The sequence below is a fragment of the Tursiops truncatus genome, chromosome 16, assembly GCF_011762595.2.
Source record: "Tursiops truncatus isolate mTurTru1 chromosome 16, mTurTru1.mat.Y, whole genome shotgun sequence".
Classification (NCBI taxonomy): Eukaryota; Metazoa; Chordata; class Mammalia; order Artiodactyla; family Delphinidae; genus Tursiops; species Tursiops truncatus.
In genome coordinates this window covers 61,256,037-61,269,834 of record NC_047049.1, presented here as the reverse complement: position 1 = coordinate 61,269,834, position 13,798 = coordinate 61,256,037, and the positions used below count along the sequence as shown (strand labels likewise).

The 13,798-nt window shown below is 52.4% G+C and overlaps 1 protein-coding gene across 5 annotated transcripts in view; it reads left to right on the top strand.

The window, feature by feature from the left end:
* ADAMTS14 (ADAM metallopeptidase with thrombospondin type 1 motif 14) overlaps positions 1-13,798 on the top strand; it is a 174,115-nt gene that overhangs the window by 65,926 nt on the left and 94,391 nt on the right. For 3 of the 5 annotated variants that reach the window (XM_033841851.2, XM_033841850.2, XM_033841854.2), the window contains exons 4-5: positions 6,669-6,798; positions 11,202-11,644. In XM_033841851.2, coding sequence (XP_033697742.2) covers positions 6,669-6,798; positions 11,202-11,644 — 573 coding nt within the window. Of the gene's footprint in view, positions 1-6,668; positions 6,799-9,184; positions 9,507-11,201; positions 11,645-13,798 lie in introns of those variants that run through there. The other 2 variants (XM_033841852.2, XM_033841853.2) reach the window with 2 other exon arrangements.

The following is a 13,798-nucleotide window of genomic DNA, read 5'->3' as shown; positions in this document are numbered from 1 at the left end:
ATTTTGGAAAGTTGGAATCAATCTGGGCTTCCCACATAGTAACCATTCACTGCCCTCCCTCCTTTTTCATAGAAACATGATTTGTTCATCTTCTTCAGAGCAGCTATGGCTGCATAGGAGGGCCTTGGCCCTTGTTGGGGACTGGCTGAGGAATGGGCTGAGGGCAGTTCTGGACTCTGAGGGCAAACTGCTGCAAGGGGGCCTCTGGAAGCCTTTACCTTGTTCGTCAAAAGGGGCACGAGAAAATGCAGAATTCTGTAGGACAAATGTCCTGGTTTCTTCAATCAAAAAATGGAGAGGAAAAAAAGAGGAGGAAATTGTTTAGATTAGGGGTCAGCAAACCTTCTCTGGAAAGACCAAGTAATAAATATTTCAGTCTTTGCGGGCCATGCTGGCTCTGGAGAAACGACTCCACTCTCTTTGTAGCAAGAAATGAGCCAAAGAACATGTAAACAAGTGGATGTGGGTGGGAGTGTTTACAGGGCGGTGGCGGGATTTGGCCCTAGGTGTAGTTTGCCCACCCCTGGTTTAGATGAAAAGACTCTTCTGTGACACATCAGCCAAATGCAATGTGTGGACTTTGTTTGGACCCTGATTCGAGCAAACCAAGTCTTAAAAACAAAACTAAACAAAACAAAAAAAGTCGTGCCAGTTGGGGCAATTTTAACAATGATGGGATATAAGATGATCTGAAGGAATTGTGGTTAGGTGTGTTGTTAGGTGTGACAGAGACATTATGGTTTTTGTTGTTGATGTTGTTTTGTTTTTAAAGAAGAGAGAGTCTTTATCTATTAACTACTGATACTAAATGGGAGATAATGCCTGAGATTTGCTTTCAAATAACCCAGGGTGTCGAGGGGAGGAAGTAAAGAAAACGTGATTGGCCAGGGGCTGCTAATGATTGAAGCTGGGTTATGGGTGAAAGTGGGGAGAGGCGGGCCTTCATACTATTCTGTCATCTTTTGTGTATGTTTGAAAATTTGCATAGTAAAATTTTTTTACAGTGGGGACAAGAAAGAACTCCCTCTTGCATTGCCTCTGGTGATCTTCGCATCTGGTGAACACATGTTGCCTGGCACTAATGCAGCCAGCTTGTGACTCAGAAGGGACAAGCCTGAGGACGAGACTAACCACCGAACATGGCAGAGTGGAAAGAGGAAGGAGCTGGGGTGTCGGATGATTCTTTTGGGTTGCCAAATTAACCAGGCCGGAATGGGCCTGCTCCAGTATTCCATATTACATGGGGTACTAAATTAAGCTATATTTAATTTTGTTGTTGTTACATGTAACTCAACCGATCTGGAGAAAGGAACAGAATGGAGGCCTGGCTCTTCTCTGCTGCAGGGTGCCACCATGGCATTTGAGGGGACACCAGGATTGGAAGAAAGGCTTGTGAGAAATGGGTCCTTGCCAAATCTCTCCGAGTCCTTCTGTCATACCCAAGGGGCTCCAGGAAATGGGAGTGGTCTCTGCTTTCTGCCTAGTGATGCCGAAAACTTGGCCTCTGTGCACTGGTGCCAAATCAAATCTCAGAGACAGAGTTTTGGGTGAAGTAGAAAAGAATAGGTTTATTGCTTTGACAGGCAAAGGGGGACACAGCGGGCTCATGCCCTCAAAATCTGTGTGTCCCAACCTGGGGGATTTGGTGCGGAGTTTTATAGCACTGGTTCAAAGGTGGGGTCGCTGCTAAGGATCAGGGTGTGTGCAGGGCCTGCGCTCCTTTAATCTGAACTCAGGTGGTCTCCTGATGAGCTTCTGTGGTTCTCGAGGTAATCAAACTGTGACCTCTCTGGAATGATGAATGCTTCATCAAGTACTGTAGTTAACATCTTCCATTTGTTGGGGGTTTTAGTTCTGCAGAAGAGCTCAAAGATATTGTTATGTGTATCCTTTGAGGTGGAACCAGGACCCTGCCACAAGGCTGCACTATTGTTTCTTTCTTTTTTTCTTTAATAAATATATTTTTTAAAATTAATTAATTTTATTTTTTGGCTGCGTTGGGTCTTTGTTGCAGTGCGCAGGCTTTCTCTAGTTGCGGCGAGTGGGGGCTACTCTTCCTTGCGGTGCCTGGGCTTCTCATTGCGGTGGCTTCTCTTGTTGCAGAGCACGGGCTCTAGGCATGTGGGCTTCAGTAGTTGTGGCACGTGGGCTCAGTAGTTGTGGCTCATGGGCTCTAGAGCACAGGCTCAGTAGTTGTGGTGCATGGGCTTAGTTGCTCTGCAGCATGTGGGATCTTCCCGGACTAGGGCTTAAACTCATGTCCCCTGCATTGGCAGGCGGATTCTTAACACCGCGCCACCAGGGAAGCCCTGCACTATTGTTTCTTGATTGCTCCTTCCTTGTCTCTGCATCCCCTCACTTCCCTGATTAGCAACCCGTTGAACCTGCCCTTTGGAACTCAGGGAAGGTCACGGAGGCTGAAGCCTATTCCCTACAAACAAGAAACAGGGGACACAGGGTCCTGCTCGGTTTCACTACCTCTCTTGAACCCCAAAGGGCCAGTGTCAGGGGCTGCACTGGACTTTGGCTAGAGGGATGCTGGTATTGTAATTGTAGACCGACAGTTTGGGGAGAGGAAATGGCAGAAGGAGAGTTCCTGAAGGACAGCTGGCCTTTCTGGCATCCTTCCTTACAAGGCCAGGGAGACCTCCTCTCCCTGAACCCTCAACACACAGTAACCACGACCACAGAAGGTCTACACACAGGGCACGACAGCATTGTTTCTAACTGATCTCATGGTTCAGCTGGTCTCGGGGGTATCAGCTGTTCTGTAATGCATGACAAATCACTGTGGTTAACTTAGCCCATCCGGGTCTCCTAGATACGGTCATTAGACATTTGCCAAAAAATGTGCAGAGGGAATGCTGGGGGAAAAAGGGAGAAGGGTGATGTGGAGAAGGGCCTGGTTCCTCTGTATGTCCCGGAGCTCTGCCAAGGACTCAGAGTTCACATAAACTCAAGCTCAGGTTTTGGCGACGGGATGGGAGGTTGGGGGGGGGCAGCCATCAATAAGGAACAGGTCACAAATCCTCAGTGAGTTTGTTCTCCGTCCCACTCTTGCCCCTATTTTCAAGGCTATGCTTACAATAATGATTCTTAAATAGGAACATGCATCAGAATGCCCTGGAGGACTTGTTAAAATACAGATTACTGGGCCCCTCCTCTGAGTTCCTGATTAAGCAGGCCTGGGGTGGGGCCTGAGAATCTGCATTGATGACAGACACTGAAGTGATGCCGATATTCTGTTGCTCCGGGAAACCCTGATTTGAGAACCACTGGCCTAGGACTTCTTGGCAGGACAGTGGCTCTCAGGTATCAGGAAGAAGAGATCCAAACTTTTCTTCATCTTCACTTTGGGCTGAGGTGGGAACCAATGATGAACGGCCAGAGGGGCCTGGTCCTGGGTGGGAGGAGCCTAGAGTGGTGATGCTCTAAGATCACCTGACCAGGAACCGGGAGTCTTGGGGTATTATTTTGCTCCTGAGTGATCTCACTGTGTGGCCTTGAAAAGGTCACCTCTGCTCTCCGGGCCTCAGTTTAGCCCTTTGTAAAACGAGCACATGGCACTTGTCTGTATGTGTTATAGTTTTCACAACAAAAAGGTTTTTTGAAAATAAAAGGAAGACAAAATGAACCAGGTGACGTCTAAGGGGACGAGGGTCGGGGAATCTCATGCAGGCACCACGTGTACTCAGAAGCTTGTGGGCTGGAATCCAACTTGGGAGTGAATATCCCTGATGTTAAGTAGCTGCAAGTACTGCCTGGGGCAATCGCCCAACCTTGCAGAGCCTGGAAGGGGGATGAGGATACTCATGCCTAGGGCTGTTGTGGGAACTGATGCAGATATGCAAAGTGCCTGGTCAGCAGGTGGCTGCTGTGGTGATTGCTTTGTTATTTTCAGTATCTCTTCAAGGGTTGGGGGGGACACAAAGGCGACTCTTCTCCCCCATCTCTGCCTGACTGTGGAGCCTGGTGACCTTCTTGTTGATGGTGGAATCAGAACTTGCAAGTATATGTCTCAGGCTTTCCCCTGGAACGATTATTCTGATAAATGCTTAACTCCCCAAATTTTCTTTCTTCCTTTCTTTCTTCCTCACTCCCTCCCTCCCTTCCTTCCTTCTTTCTTTTTTTAAATTTTTATTGGAGTGTAGTTGATTTACAATGTTTTGTTAGTTTCTGCTGTACAGCAAAGTGAATAGTTATGCATATAGATATATCCACTCTTTTCTGGTCATTACAGAGTATTCAGAAGAGTTCCCTGTGCTATACAGTAGGTCCTTATTAGTTATCTATCCTTATCTATCTATATATAGTAGTGTGTATATGTCAATCCCAGTCTCCCAATTTATCCCTCCTCTCCACCCTTTCCCCCTTGGTAATCATAAGGTTGTTTTCTACATCTGTGACTCTATTTCTGTTTTGTAAATAAGTTCATTTGTATCATTTTTTTAGATTCCACATAAGCAATATCATATGATATTTGTCTTTCTCTGTCTGACTTACTTCACTCAGTATGACGGTGTCTAGGTCCATCCATTTTGCTGCAGATGACATTATTTCGTTCTGATTTGTGGCTGAGTAATATTCCATTGTATATATGTACCACATCTTCTTTATCCATTCATCTGTCAATGGACACTTAGGTTGCTTCCAGTTCCTGGCTATTGTAAATAGTGCTGCAGTGAACACTGGAGTGCATGTGTCTTTTTGAATTATGGTTATCTCAGGGTATATGTCCAGTAGTAGGATTGCTGGGTCATATGGTAATTCTATTTTTAGTTTTTTAAGGAAGCTCCATAATGTTCTCCATAATGGTTGTACCCAATTTTTTTCTTATTTTTTAACAGCTTTATTGAGATGTAATTCACATACCATAAAATTCATTCTTCCAAAGTGTACAATTCAGTGTTTTTAGTATAGTCACATATATACTAAATATATGCAGTCATCACTACTATCGGAATTTAGATCGAAGCCCCACAGCCATTAGCACTCACTCCCTATTCCTTTCCTCCCCAAGCCGTGGCAGCCAGTAACCTAATTAGTATCTCTATAGATCTAGCTATGCTAGGCAGTTTTTATAAATGGTTAACTCCCCAAATTTTCCATGAACTGTTCCTTCTCCAGCTTCCATTCATTTGATTATTAATTTAACTAATATTTATTGAGGGCCCACTAGGTGCCAAACACAGGACAGGCACTGGGGATACAATTTGGAAAAAAATCCAGACAAGGTCCCTGCTCCCTGTGGAACGTGTGGTCCAGGGAGGGAAGCAGATGTTAATCTGTGAATCACACAAAATCAGGTGAAACTCAACAGTGAGAAGTACTGTGAAGGAGATGGACAGAGATGGTGTCCCTGGTTGGGCGGGCCAGACAGGCTTCAGGTAGTGACGACTAGAAGGCTGTCCAAAGGGTGAGCAGGGATTGACTGGGCAAAGAGGCAGGATAGAGCATTCAGGGCAGAGTGGACAGCCTGTGCAAAGGCCCTGAGGCAAGATGAGCATGGTGCCTACAAGGAGCTAGCCTGGAGGGCTGTGAGTGGGGGGACACGGAGGCAGGAAGGACAGCAGGACCACCCTGTGCAGAGCCTCATAGGCTGTGTTAGGGAGTCTGGTCTTTGTCCCAAGAGTAACAGAGCCTTTGGAGGTTTTATAGCAAAGATACATGATCTAAGATGTGATTCAAATATGTCCTCGGATGCAGTTGGAGAAGAGGTGTCAGGGGCCAGAGCTGGGGGGAGGATCTGTTAGGACAAACTTATGGCAGTGGCCATTGAAGGGACGCTGGTGACCTGGTGGGGCAGGGGACGCATTTGAGATGGAAGTAGCTGTATTGGGGGGTCCTTTGGAGTTGAGCGCATAGGGCTTGGAGGTGAGCTGGTGACTAGGGTGGCCTGGCTGTCTGGCTTCCTAACTGGGTGGATGGTGTGGCTGTCACCGAGCTAGGGGGGAATTCCCTTTCTCCTCGCCTGAGTACGTCAGAGCCCAGAGGGCCACTGGTCCCACCAGGAGACACAAGAAAGGGCCGCTCTGTGTGTGTTTCAGGGTGACATGTAAAGCACAGCAGCTGGCACTCAACAAATGACAGCCACCTGCTGGGCCCCCAAGCTGTGACAAGCCTATGCCACTAGTGTGCCGTGTCCCCCATCCACATCCTGCCAGGGACTTCCGGGCTTCTTGCTGCGCAGACCTGTCTCAGGCTGAGGCTCTTGCTTCCTTAGGGGCGTCTGTGACGCCCCCTGAGGTGGGGAGATTTTGCTGTCTCAACCTCAAACCCCCTCTTCCTCCTCTTGGAAGGTGGAGCAGGGGAGGGAAAGAGCTGGTACCTGGGAGAGAGGCTGTGCTCCTGCAGGTGAGAGAGCAGGTACCTGGGTTTAGTCTCACTGTAAACTAGCTGTGTGACCAGAGGCGAGCCCCCTCCCTCTAGACAGAACCTGTAAAATGGGGTTGGGGCACTGGCTTGGAGACTGTCTTAGGGCACCTCCAGCTCCAGTCTCTAGGGTTTTGTCTGTGCTCAAAGGAGAATGTGCCAGTGGTTGGGGCTGTCTTCCTCCTCAGGGGGCGCTCACGGGTGACCCTCCTCCCGCATCCACATCCGGTGAGCACTTCTCCGTCCCTGTCTCTCCTGGTTGTCAGGCTTTCTCTTGCACCTGTCATGTCTTCCAGGTGGTTGCCGACTGTGTGCAGTGCAAGCTGTTTGCAATCTCCCCATCTCCTGCCAGGGCTTTGGACGGGAGGAGTGTTGGACAAGTGTCGGAGGGCTGTGAGCAAGAGAAACATCCAAGCAGAATCTCAGGTGAGAGACTGGGAACCCAGAACCTGCCGTCCTTGGAGGGTTCCAGCAGATGCCAGGAGATTTCTTTGCTTTGGCTCCGATCATCTCCAGAAACAGGGCCGGCCACGCAGCCATTTCCTCCACCTTCTGGCCCAGGCTCTGAGCTCTGCTCCCATGTCCCCTCTTCCTAACAAAGGCTTCCTCAGTAGAAAAGAGCTTGGACATACAATATTTGCCAACAAAAGCAACCATTGTAGCCCCAGGGAAGGGGGTTGGGGTAGAGAGCCAGGGAAAGGTTTTGCTCTCTGCTTGCCGAGACTGGCTCCAGGGAAGGCCTCAGCCCACAGTTCATGAGTCAGGCTGCTGGGGTCCCAGCTGTAGTCTCTCCCTCTTGACTTACCAAGTCTAAGGCAGGAAGTATGGGGTGGAGTCCAGGGAGAGCACTGCAAGCTCCTCTGGGATGGCCCTGCAGAGGGAGAAAATTAGCAGTCACATGCCACGACTTTTCCCTTCTGTCGCCACAGGGCCCCCACTCTGCAGCTGGGAAAACTGAGCCCCTGAGAAGGGAGGCAGGCCATTTAATCCTGAGCTCATCCGGCGGGTTTGCGGAGGGCCAGAATGGAGACGGTTCACTGCCTCTCCTGCAAGTTCCCACTGACACGTGGACACCTCACACTCTTGCTTCATCAGCCCTCACACACAAAACCACAGTCTGGCCCTTGACTTCACGGATCTTAAAGAACCAGAAAGAGGAGAAAGAGAACTCTGTTCTTCCCAAACTTAATATAGATCTGTTTGCTGGTGCCATTTCAAATAACTTGATGCTCTGATGTTGCTTGGAATAGAACACACTCTGCATTTCCACAGGACTTTAAAGTTTACGTCTGTGACTCCTGTGATCCTCACCATTTCCCCTTTGACAGATGAGGTACTGCAGCCCAAAGGGGGAAATGACTTGCCCTTGGTCACTTGGTCTGTATTGGCAGTCTAGCCTACAACAGCCTTCTGACCCCTACCCTTGTCTCTCTCTCCTGCTCAGCACTAGATTCTGGGTCCTGATGCCAGCTCTGCTGCAAATGAGCTGTGTGACCTGGGACATGTCACTTCAGCTCTCTGAACCTCCTTCATAAATGTACTGGCCCTCCAAAACCCTGACATCATTTCATTCATTCCACAAGTGCTGCTTTCCAGGAGGCCTGAGTCAGGTCCTGGAGCCGTGAGGATGAAGATTCCAGCTCTCTGCCCACAAAGTGGGACTATATTCAGAGCCCAGGGAGGGTGTGGACTGGGAAACCTCACATGGGGAGAAGAGGGCAGGAACCCAAGTTCTCTTTCAGGGGACCCAGGGATTCCCAAGAGAAGTCTGGTCAGAGAATTTGCATCCACAAGTTGGCCACCCTTTAAGAAAGCCCTACAACAAAATGTCTGAACTCAAAAGAAAGATTAGGGGTCTTTATACACTTTACAGAAGGGTTCTTTACTCTGCAGTTCTTAAAAACAAAACAAACCAAAAATAACAAAACTCCTTTCTCCACTTCCCACCTCTGGATTTACAGTGCATTCGAAAATTGTTAGGAACACATTCACAGAGTAAAGCAGGAAAGGAAAGCAGGAGTTGGCCTGTTTGCCTGACTACTGAACGGGTCTCAGCAGCATTGCAAAACCAGCAGCCACTCTTATCTCTTAGACTCAGTTTTTCCCACCTTAGGCTGTGTGGTGGATACATTGGTGCCAGGTGTGGAAGCAGAGAATGGTTATTTATTGAACCTTACTATGTGCTATAATTAACACCCATTTCGCAGACGAGGAAACCGAGGCTCAGAGCGAGGATTTCAATCAGGTCTGGCTGACTGTAACGCCAGGGCTCTCGGCTCACCTTGCTCAGCCCTGCTCTTGACTAAGACACAGATCAGTCACTGCACTTGGGGGCCCAGGGAGCTGTAGTCTGCAAAATGGGTAGATTCAAGGGGCGGAAGATTACTGGGGGCATCAAGACCATTAGGAGAGAAAGGAGACACTCTCTTGGGGGGGGGGGGTGCTCACCATCTCGCCATCCAAAGGCGAGACATCCCATCGGCCCAGGAGCTCTGGAAACTGGGCCCTGCAGTCAAGTAAAGGGTGGTGGGGCGGAGGAGCCTAGGAAAGTAAGGGCCATCACTCCCGGGGAGCCCATGAGCCTGAGGGGACACTCGCCCAGGGAGCCCGAAGCCCCAGCTCGGGCTCCGCGTGGCACTTCCGATCCGCGCCCTGCGCCCCGCCCACGGGCGCTCTGAGCCCCCAGCTCCGACCCGCGCCCGGCCCCGCCCCGCCAGTGTGCCCACCCCCGGCCCGCCCCGCGGTCCACTTGCCCGGCTCCCGCAGCGTCCCGGAGCGTCAAGGCGCTGGCGGATTGACCCGCCAGCAGTTGGCAGTGGGGGCGCTGGCGCGTCGGCCGCTCCGTTCTCGCGCCGGCAACCTCGGGCTCCCGGAGCCAGCGGTCCAGACGGCGGCGCCGCGCGGGGGGCCGGGATCGGGCGGCTGGAGGCTGCGAGGCGGGAGGCGGCGGAGGAGGCAGAGGCCGGCCGGAGCCCCGAGCGCGCCCCAGTCTCGCTCGCAGCCCGGAGCTCGGGGCTCGGCGCCCTCCCGGCCCGAGTGCCCGCGCGGCCACATGGCTCCTCTCCGCGCGCGGCTGTCCTGCCTGCTGCTCTTGCACTGTGCGCTCTGCGCCAACGCGGGCAGCAGGACCCCAGGTGCGTGCGGGTAGGGCGCGCAGGGGCGCGCGGGGTCCGGGGTGCACGCGGGTCAGGGTGGCCCGAGGGTGCCCGAGGAGCCCGGCAGCTTTCGAGCGGGTGGGAGGCTGTGCACACGCTGGGTCTGAGCTCTCTTTTCTTACCCCAGTGCCACCGACGCTGTCCGGGGATTTCTCTTCCTTTCTGGCACAAGACTAGGGAGAGACTCCAGGAGAGCACTTGAGGATAGGAGCCTTTTCTTCGGGGTTGTGTATCTGTCTCTTGGTCTCTGTGTCTCTCTCACTCTCTGTCTCTCGCTCCTGTGTGTCTTTCTCTCAGTGTCTTCTCTGTCTCCAGCTTGTATGCATGTGTGCACATATGTGTGTACGTATGTGCAAGTGTCTGTCACACACACAGAATCAGGCTGGCAGGTGGTTGCCCCACACCCCAGTGAACACCGGGCACTCACACTGCTGCACAGAAACACACATACATCCCTCTCCCCCAGCATTCTCACACTCTGTGCTGCGCAGACAGCCTCTCACACGCAGATCAGACACACTCCACCCTCACTTTGCAGTGTGAGGTGGCCTCCTGGTGGCTCTGAGCATGGGGAGGGGGCTCTGGTCAGTTCCAGGCAGGGTGCCTGCTTGTCTCTGAGCTCTGTTCACGTACCAAACAGGATCCCCCCAGCTGAAGTCTTGGGGGTGTTCTGCTGCAAAGGGTAAAACCAGAGGAAAGTTCGTCATCTCCCTCCCCGCCCTCCAATAACTGCCTTGGGCAGGAGGGATTTTCAGGGCACATCATTTTCTAGGTTTTATCAGTGCCGTGAAGGGGGCTGGGGACACGAGATAGAGCTGTGTGGAAATGAAAATTCCTCCCTAAGTCCTGTCCATGAATCACTAGGCCTAGAAGCCAGGGAGCTGTCATTCCTGCCCTGCCTGGCTCGGCTTAGCGAGAGCTGTGTGAGGACGGGCTGCTGGCATGCGGCCTGGAGCATGGGGCCATGACCTCACGCTTAATTCAGTCCGAGTGGGCAGGTCACCCCTGTGTCTACTTTTATTTTTGAAGATCTATATTTACCCAGCTTGGGGCTGGGCCATGTGAAAATCTCGGCAGCCACTGCTGCTTAAAAAAGTTTTCTTTCTAAACCTGGAAAAATGTGGAACCTGCATTCCCTCCCTTCCCTCTCCAGCTCCTCTTTTCTCCTTGACACGTGCCCAGGAGGCCCTGAGTTCCTAGGTGTGTTTGTTTTGCCAGCTGTGTTCCGGGAGCTTGGCGACGAGGGCCCTACCTACCCCGGGGTGGGCTGGTGCCTTCAGGGCACTGGGGAGTTTGGGCACATCCAGCCATCCCTCTTTGCCCTGGGGGCTTTCGGGGAATTTCCTCTGTAGTGCCCAAGGTTGGAAGGTTTGTTGCTAGAGTGACAGGACTCTGGCATCATTTGTTTCCCTCCACCAGCTGTAACAAGGGCCTGGGGACTGTGGGGAGCAACGTGTGTCTAGCAGTTTACGAACTTGAACACCGATCATCCAAGTGCAGAGATCCAAGGGCTCTGGAAGCACTGGATGAGAAATAGATGAAATTGGGCTAAGGGGTTCCTCCAAGGTGACGGTCAAGGTTGCAGAGCCCTTCCTGCCCCCATGGGATTTCCAGCTTCTCCCGCTTAGCTCTGCCCAGACGGCACCGAAGTAACTCTTTCTTTATTTCCAACAGAGTTGCGCTTCTCAAGAAAGCTCAGTGACTATGGTGTGACAGTGCCCTGCAGCACAGATTCTCAGGGACGCTTCCTCTCCCACGTGGTATCTGGGCCACCAGCAGCCTCCTCAGGGAGTACAGAGGTGGACAGACCACCCGCACCACTGTCACACTCCGGTCACCTGCGGGTGGCTCGAAGCCCACTGCGCCCCAAAGGAGTGACCTTGCAGCCTGGCAGCGGGGGGCGCTCCTCCCTCTACTTCAACGTCACTGTTTCTGGGGAGGAACTGCACTTACACCTGCGGCCCAACCGGCGGCTGGTGGTGCCCGGAGCCTCGGTGGAGTGGCAGGAGGATTTTCGGGAGCTGTTCCGTCAGCCCTTGCAGAGGGAGTGTGTCTACACCGGGGGTGTCACGGGCATGCCAGGGGCAGCTGTCGCCATCAGCAACTGCGACGGATTGGTAAGGGACGAGGCTTTCATCAAGCAGCACCCCCCACCCTCCCCCTTTCCTCTCCGTCCCCCTCACCGAGCCAGACCTACATGGTTTTCTCCTTGGCTCCCGTGTGTTCGGGATTCCTGTGGGCACAGCCTGCAGTCTGGGCCAAGTCAGGGGCTGCGCCGCGTTCCAGAGAGAGCCCCGCGTGCCCCTTTGACCACCAGGTTCATACTGTGCCAGCTGTAAAGTGGCCGAGATAGGATGGTACCTTATCCTGTTCATCCCCTCACCATCTACGGACACACGGGACCACAGCTCACCTGTCGGGGGTCTGAGAGCAGACACACGCAGGCGTGAGGCGGACCGGCTCTGCTGGGGTTGGGTCCTGGCTGTGCCGCTCACTGGCCCTGTCACTTCGGATGAGTTACTTGCCCTCCTGTGGTCCTTTCCCTTACCCATGAAGTGGGATTTATTCATTCTGCACATATCTACCGTGCGCGCTCCACGTGCCAGTCGGGTGCTGGGGATACGGCAGTGCCTGAGACAGACACAGTACCCTGCCCTCTTGGAGCTCATGTGCGGTGATGAAAATATGACCTGCCTCACCAGGCAGCACGGCCAGTGGTTGGCACCTGCTTGGCACATGGTCAGGGCTGTTGGTATCAGCTGCTGTTATTATTATTATTATTAATTTATTTTTTTTTTGCGGTATGTGGGCCTCTCACTGTTGTGGCCTCTCCCGTTGCGGAGCAGAGGCTCCGGACGCGCAGGCTCAGTGGCCATGGCTCACGGGCCCAGCTGCTCCGCGGCATGTGGGATCTTTTCAGACCGGGGCACGAACCCGCGTCCCCTGCATCGGCAGGCGGACTCTCAACCACTGCACCACCAGGGAAGCCCGCCGTTATTATTTTTACTGCTGTGTCCTTCCTCGTGCCCCACTGTCTCTGGTCCCGAAGCCAGCCTGCTCTTCCGTGGCTCTCTGATGTGAGTTCCCTTTCTCAGGACCTGCTCCCTCCTCCCAGGCACAGGGAACCCCCTGCTAGTTGGTTCCATGTTGCAAACCAGAAAGCCACAGGTGGCTTCTCTCCTTCTTGTGCTCAACTCAGGCTGGATCCCATTCCCCTTGCTGCCCCGTCTGCTGTATATCAGGCCCTTGTGAGCCTGCGTGGCAGCTCCAGTGCCTTGATGGGCACTGTTTTCATGGTCTCTGCTTTGCCAGGCACGAGCCGATATGTCCAGGAAAGGACCTGCTTGCCCGTCTGCCTTTGAGCTTTAAGAGAGGGATGAGTCGGATGCGGGGATGGTAAGGGGAGGAGTCTTTCCTTACTGGCAGGGCTGGGAACGCTTCTTACCATCTTCCCATCCTTACGAGGTATCTTCCTGCTGAATGTCATGGCTGCCTTTCTCTAGACCAGGGTTTCTCGATCTTTTTTTTCATTATCATCCCCGAGGAGCCTTTTAGACATTTTTTTCCCCAATTGCTCCCCAGTGAAACCTTAATACCACAGCTATACTGAATATCTGTGCTTTATATATGAAAAGAGTAAATTTTCTGCCTCCCAGATAACCAATTTTTGCCCCATTGGAGGCACTAGAGCCCCCATTGAGAGGCATGGTCTAGGCAGTGGTCGGTTTTCAGAGTTGAGTGTGCACCAGGATCACCTGGAATGCGAGGGTTCTGTGGAGCGGACTCTGAGGAACACAGATTGTAAGGATAGCTGGAGAAGGCTGAGATCTTGTCCTGGTGCCAGGGTGAGCCTTGGCCGCCGTCCCGCCCTGGCTCAGCGGTCCTGGGACTCTCCTCAGCCTGTGGCTAGCGCTATGCTGTGGCCACAAGTTTTGGTTGAAAATCCAAAGTGACGTGAGGAATCGCCTAGAGATGCAGTGTCTGTGCAGATGGAGAGATAGAAGGCACCAGTGCACGTCAGTGGCTTGGGCTGAATGACATGGTGACCTGAAGTCATCAGCCGAATGGGCCGTAAGCTGTTCGGTGACATTCCTTGACAACCTCCGTCAGTGTCCACGGGGACCTAAACAGAGGCGTGAGTGGTTGATCATCGCCATTAATATGTAACTGCCCACACCCTTTGCACCCTGGAAACCTTCTTATCGTTGAACCAGCTCAGCAGACATCGACAGGTGGTCACTGGATGCTCAGCTGACGTTGCTGACTTTTGG